The sequence below is a fragment of the Nannospalax galili genome, unplaced genomic scaffold, assembly GCF_000622305.1.
Source record: "Nannospalax galili isolate Female #2095 unplaced genomic scaffold, S.galili_v1.0 scaffold1259, whole genome shotgun sequence".
In the NCBI taxonomy this organism is placed as follows: domain Eukaryota; kingdom Metazoa; phylum Chordata; class Mammalia; order Rodentia; family Spalacidae; genus Nannospalax; species Nannospalax galili.
Window position 1 is genome coordinate 503,027 of NW_008343968.1, and position 7,082 is coordinate 510,108.

The 7,082-nt window shown below is 41.1% G+C and overlaps 1 protein-coding gene across 1 annotated transcript in view; it reads right to left on the bottom strand.

The window, feature by feature from the left end:
* LOC103739768 (zinc finger protein 474) overlaps positions 1-1,211 on the bottom strand; it is a 32,723-nt gene extending 31,512 nt beyond the window's left edge. Inside the window, exon 1 of the mRNA XM_008840239.2 lies at positions 1,044-1,211. Within this exon, the coding sequence (XP_008838461.1) occupies positions 1,044-1,076 (33 nt within the window). The 5' untranslated portion in view covers positions 1,077-1,211. The remainder of the gene's footprint in view (positions 1-1,043) is intronic.
* Positions 1,212-7,082: the final 5,871 nt, after the last annotated feature.

The window sequence follows — 7,082 nt, forward strand, 5'->3', positions numbered from 1 at the left end:
CCTGCCCACCAATAACTTGGAGAGGGAGATGTGGGTAATATGGAAAAGCAAGCTTATGACATAAGATCACTTAAGATAGATTTTTTAATTAAACTTATTCATTGTGTGTAGGTATGCATGCACAGTGTGTGTGCAGATCAAAAGGCAACTTGCAGGAGTCAGTTTTCTCTTTCTACCATGTGGAACCCAGGGATGGAACTGAGGTCATCAAGTGGGCAACAAGCACCATTGCTCACTGAGCCGTCTGATTGATCCAAAGTAGATGAACTTTTAAACAGTATGTCCATATTATAGTTTTGTTGATTTTATATCTGAATAATATTTTGTTGGTAAAAATGGGTTCCTGCCCTCTCACAGATGTTCCAATTAGTATTTATCCTTAGAAAGAATCAGAAAACCATGTATGGGAGCCCTGGTGCCAAATCTTGGATGAGCTATCAGCATTTATCAGAAGTCTGTCTAATGCCCAGCCCCCATGGGGCGGGTGCAGAGGCAGATGTGAGATTGAGGCCAGCCTGATCCAAAAGAAGAAGAATTCTGCCTAACCTCTGATACTTGATGTATTATTTGAGACAGAATTCTTTTTTTAAGTTATATTTGGGGTCAGAGAGATGGCTCAGGGTTAAGAGCACTTGATGTTCTTGCAGAGGCCCTGGACTCAGTTCCCAGCACCCACACAGCAGCTTACAACTTTCTGTAACTCCAATTCCAGAAGATTTGATGCCCTTTTCTGATCTGTGGGCACCAGGCATGCACATAGCCCACATACACACAGACGGACAAGATGCTCATACATATAAAATAAATATAAATCAATATTAAAAAACAAAATATAAAATAGAAAGCTTTGTTTTATTGTCATTTGTATTGGTGAATATTCCTTTAAATTTTAGATAAGAAAGTTATATGCCAATTTCACTGTTATACAATCTATAACTCTTTCTAAATCTCACAAATACCACAAATACCTCTCATTCCACCTCTATCCACAGATTCACCTGGGTTGGCTTTTAGAGCTGTTGGGGGGCGGCAAGTACCATTACCTTATTATTGCTCATTGTGCACCTGCGAGCCATGGGATCCTAGAATGCTGCCCTGATATTCGGACATGGTTGGCCCCAAGGAAAGATGATGAAATGGCATTGGGAGTTGGACATTAACTAGCTCAGCTGGCAGCATCATCAAAGGGCACTTTGTGAGGTAAGGTTGGCTTTGTGACATCAGTACAGCTGAGCATGTGAGCTAGGGCTGCTGAGACTGATAACCGGTATAAGACCCAAGGGTAGAAATCCCCCAAGTGTGTTATCTACCACTTCCCAAAAGTCCTAAGTCCCTCTTGGGTTTAGGGATGATATAGGAAAACAGTTCTTAGAGCCCTGGTCTTGAGTTCAGGAACTTGGTTTAACAGAAGGCATGAAGAGACAGAGCGCTAAAAAGGTTCTTAAAGTTAATATTTCTTCTTTCTTATAGGCTGATTATGCATGATAAGCTTGTTTGATGTTTTATTGAGAAAACAGATTGAGGCTTCTCGGCCTTCTCACTGCCAGTGGGCAAACTTACTTTCATCTGCATCCAACATGCTTCTGAAATAAAGAGGCATCCCTCCTATGAAGTCTCTTTCTCCACATGCTGGTGATCCTATCCCAGGTGTCTGTTTCCCTCCAGGCTATGTTTCCTGACTACCTTTTCTGCCTCTTCCACCTCTTTCTCTACACTGGATCATTATCCTACTTGTTCAAATACAGTCTGGAAGCTTCCATTGTTTAAAGAAACTTCTCCACCCACTATACCTCTAACCTATCCACTATTTCTCTGTTAAGGTAGAAAGCTAAATTTTTCATAACTTACCCAATACTCTGCAGCTCCAACCAACTGAATGTGTTCTTTCCAAGGTTCCCAGTTAAATCTGTATGGCCACATCAAAGAGTTATTTTCTGTCCTCATTCTACTTAATCTCTTGGCAGGCACACTGCTATCCCTACTCTCACTCTGATAATTTCTCAGATATCAGTTTCCACAGTAACACATGCACCAGGCATTTCAGTCATGTCTCCAAATATGCAGTCTCTAGCTCCTTCAGAAATCAGTCTCCATCTGTATTTTTAATCCTATATTCATTCTTATTTCTGTAAGTATATGTTATTAACCAACAAATGGACATCCTAGCCCAGTCCTCTTCCTAGTTCCAAACATATAGCCCAGTGTAACTTAAACGCCTCAGAAACATTCTGAATGTGGTAATTCCAGAATGAAGCTGTTGATCCTAACCCCCTTAGAGTACATTTCCTTCTTAGAATATGACACGACCAGTGCCTACTGCTCCAGATACAAATCTGGGAGTCATCCTTGGCCTCTTTCCTCACCCTTCCATACCTCAACTGTCACCAAGATCTGCCAATCATACTTCATCTTCAATTCTGCAACCCATAGGTCAAGTTACCATCGGCTCTCACTGGTTCCTGATATAGCCAAGCAATTGGTGTGCTGCTCTGTGGATCGCACCTCAGTTGCTCACTCCTGATGCCACCCCTACAGCTTCTTTGTGTGTGCCAACCTTGTATCACATGTTGGCAACATGTGGGCTCTTTGGTTCCACCCTAAGATCTTTCTCACCTCGCCGTTGAGCAGAACTTCCTCCCTGACAGCTCTCCCCTCACTCTGAACCTCTGCATTTCACTAATGCTTTCTTTTGTACTTTACGTGGCTCAGATGAAACATCTCCATCCTTGAGGTTTTCTCTAGTCAAGATCCTTTATGTTACCTCCCACTACAGCACACCGCGGCATCAAAATTTGGTTGTCTTTAATCCTAGTAAATCTTTAATTTACTAGTTCTTAGTCCTCCAGTGGACTAAGATCCATGTCCTTACTTTTTAATGACTATGTGTTCATGTGTTCAGTGCTTATGCCAATGCCCAATGATGAATATGCTAAGTCAACAAACTTCTTTCCTCTTTGCCTTATTAATGCTCTAGCTTGGGAGGGTCACCATCGTCCCCATCTTTTCATGCTGGGAATTGAAACCAGGGCCTCACACCCATCGGTGCTCTGCCGCTGAGCTATACCTTCCCTCCAGACCCTTTCTTATATCATTCCTATGCCCTATGAAAACAATGACATTAAAAGATGTGAGTCCTTAGACATAGACCTGGCTCTAACACTCACTTTTGAACCTACTGTCTAAGTTTGGGCAACTTCTTAACCTCAAACACCCCACCAGAAAATCAGAGGAAACGTAAATTAGACTATGCATAGAGCAGTGATCATAAAGGATTATAAGACAGCAGTTTGAATGATCATGTCTCTTCTAAAACTCATGTTGACAGTAATCCCCAGTGGAACATTTATTAAGAGGCTTAGCCTTTAGGACATGACTAAGTTGTGGGGACTCCACCCTTATGAGTAAGATTAGCACCTCTATAAAAAGCTCACACCTGAAGAGACCACTCCCTTGCATTTCCATTGTTTCTACGTTGTGAGGACAAGCTCTGCTCTCCTCCAGAGGAACACCAACAAAGTGCTACCTTGGACACAGTGAATAGCCCTCCCCAGACATCAGTCCTTCTGCAACTTGATCTTGGACTTCGTATCCTCCAGAACCGGAAGAAACAAATTTCTGTTCTTTATAAACCACCCTGTCTCAGGCATTTTGTCATAGCAACACAGATGAAGACATAAAAGAACTCAATAAAACCAAATTCTTTTTTTCATTTCCAGCCCTAAACTCCAGGCACAGATAGAAAATATGAAAATGTGACCATATCTGTTCTACCTTTCTGACTGTGCCCGTCCCATTGAGAGTTTTGCCTTCAAAGAATGAGATATTTCCATCAGAAAACAGAACTTACAATTTTAAATCAAATATATAACCATAGTCCTAAATAACTGGAGTTTGTGGTCTTTATTATAAGGGTACCTTCTCAAGTACTTTGACATTAACGAAAATAAACAGGAGAAAGGCAGTAATATATTTGATAGTAGTGCAGAAGACATTAAAAGGAAACACCAGATGGCAGCACTGGATGCTAGAGACACGTCTGAGGAGCTTTCAATTCAAAGCTGAGGGCTGAGAATGGCAGTAGTGCTTCCTGCAATGTTCAGAATCTTTTGTAGAAGAGATAATATCCATTAATAGGAATGATGTCTGTTTTGCAGCATAGGGCAGGATTTTTATGGACACTTTCATATATTATCAAGTAACTCCTAAGACAATAACCAAAAGCCTTACCTGACAAAAGTTATTGGGCAAAGGCTCTACTTTGGTTTATAATTATGTGTGTTTAACTGTCAACCTGTGCTCCAATTATCTGGAAAAAGCCTAAAGCTAACTGACGTTATGATCTGTTTCTAGAAAGGAGCCAAATATTGACATTTATTCATTCATCTTAAAATAAAGAATAACAATGATCCCCATTATATTCCTCAGCAGACTGCTTAGAAAATCACTTATAAAAGGCATAGCAGAATGTCTGATTCAATAGAAGCAGTATTTAAATTCAAAGTAATAACTTATCTTTCATATCATGGATCAAATTTTCCTATGAAATTAATAACTGTGTTTAACTTAAATGTTGCTTACTCACCTGGGCTTTTCTTCTTTTAGAGGGAAGAAGGGGAGCGCACTGTTGCTGAGTACAGCATAAAGATGAAGAACAGTAGTCCCAAGGCAATCGCACCTTTGAATAACTCCACACTAGGCTTCTATTTCCCTTAAATACAACTACCACTGATCACAACTTTTCTGTGAGGTCAGAAAGAATTGATTTGGCTCTAGATATCAGATTATAAGCCGCAGAACAGTTCAAACTTATATGAGGGCAAAGCAAGATGCCAACCTAGGCCTTGGAAGAGAGTTTGCCCCACTGGCATCTATTTATGTTTTATTTGCTTGAAGGATAAGAGGATATCTGTGTCATAAAGAGACTGAACCAATCCATGTTAGAGGAACATTCTGAGCAAATGACAGTGTACTCAGCCAGCAAAACAGTCATCATTGCCCAGATGGAAAGATTGTTGTCCAAGTACTACAACTGTGATTCTGAAAATATTTTCCCTCACTGGAATTCAGATTGAAACTCTTGAGAAAATCAGGTGAGAGAGCTGAGACTAATCCAAAGTCAGATGGAGAACGGGCTGGAGAGATGGCTCAGTGGTTAAGAGCACTGGCTGCTCTTGCAGAGACCCAGGTTCAATTCCCAGCACCCACAGGCCACATACTCATACACATAAAATAAAAATAATAAAATATCTTTTAAAAGCATTAAGGAAAGTTTCCTTAATCGACATGAGAAGAAATGAAGCAGGCATTCAAATTGTAAAAAGCAATGCACTTACACTGCAGTCAGCCAAAAGTCAGCCGTCACAGGCAGATGCAACTCCAATAATGTATAGGGCAGTGCTCTTTATGAAAAACAAGCGATTCACTACACTAACTTGTAAATGGTATGAAGGAGAAAACGGAGAAAACATTTCAACAGACAGAATCAAATTGTAGTTAAGAAGGAAAAATGCACTGGGCAGGAAAGGCTTTCTGTCAAATGCACTGTGTCTGGCTAAGGGTACAAATAACATCCACTACTTTCAAAAGATCTTATGCTTTAGTGAAGCCTAAGACTTGCTCCATTTTAATTAACGCAAACTTGTTTTAAATTTGGCAATGAACCCTATTTTGGATGACCTTTCTGTGCCCTCACTGAAGCCCGAATGGCTTCCAAATGGGCCAGTGCACATGTGACAGTGGTGAGTGCTAGTTTCCTACTTACAGCCTGTGAGTGGGAGGGGGTGGTGGTGAGGTCCATGCTGACAACACTCTGTCCTCTAGGGGACCTCCCTGGGCTCTCATGCAAATGCAGGTGTCATGGGTGGTCACCATCAGCCTCTGTGACATTTTCTCTTCCAGACAACTGGGTGGGTGAAAAAAGTGTCTTTTTGTGACACTGTGGGCCCAGCCAGTCCCTTTTAGCACTCATAACTGAGAGAACATGTTGTGCTCAGCCTATTGGCTCTGGTCTTAGAACACAAAGTATGTGTTACCACAACAAGCGTGAGAATCCTGACCACACTCCTTGCTATCTCTAGATCCTTAATGAGAACATTTGAGGTAAATGCATACAATCAAGAACAGGACTCTAAGCTAGAAATGCTGAGGGAGTTTCTGATTTGTGGCCCTAAGACACGGATCCTGTTACTCTCTGATTCCAAACCCCACACATTTGGGAAGAAAAGCAACAGCAGAAGATGGGAAAAACAGATTGTGTTTATGAGACCAGCTTGAAGCACATGCCACACTTCAGAGTTTGGGTTTTCATTAAGCAAAAAATCTAGCTGGGTTTTTTCTCTTCAATGTTCACTGGAAAACTTGCCCAGCATCTGTTAGTCTGACACTCTGGTTTAGAATCATTGTCTTGGAATCCCTGAAACCAGTAAGTCTATAAATTTTAAACATGGAAATTAGGAACAAAGATTGTGCAGTCTTCAAAGTAATAAAAATTATATCAAAATAAAGGGTATCCCTCATATAGCTCTGGTTTAGTTTTTACAATAGTTTGAGTAACCCTTGTTTCCCTAAAATAGTCAATGTAATGACACATTCTCTGAAGACTGCTGTCAAGAGGCTGCGATTTGGGGAGTTGTAGCATGCTTAGAATTTAAGTAGCATGCCATAGACAAAAGACTGTCTCCTGTTTCTCACAGCTTGACATTCCATAAGAGGTGACAGTCCAGTGTCCTGTTTTAATGGAGGAGAAAGAGCAAGAACCACATCATACTGTGCAGGTAGCCACCTCCATAAGCATTTCCACCCCATCCTGTTGGTAGTGAGGCCTCAAGTAAAATAACTCTTCACCTTATAGGCTGATGGCCCTGAGTTCGCGCATGTTTAGAAAAACCGTGAACAGCTTCAAGGTACAGAGCAGCATAGGATTGAGCACTTCTCAGAACCGTGAAGTGAATATACACCAGTTTCCATTCAGGGGTTAACCCCTCACTTATACACACTTTAAACAACAGTACACAGCATTTGCAGAGAGCGTGTACTTCTGCCAGTGCTCCAGTGTTTAATTATTGCTAGAATCATTTGGGGTT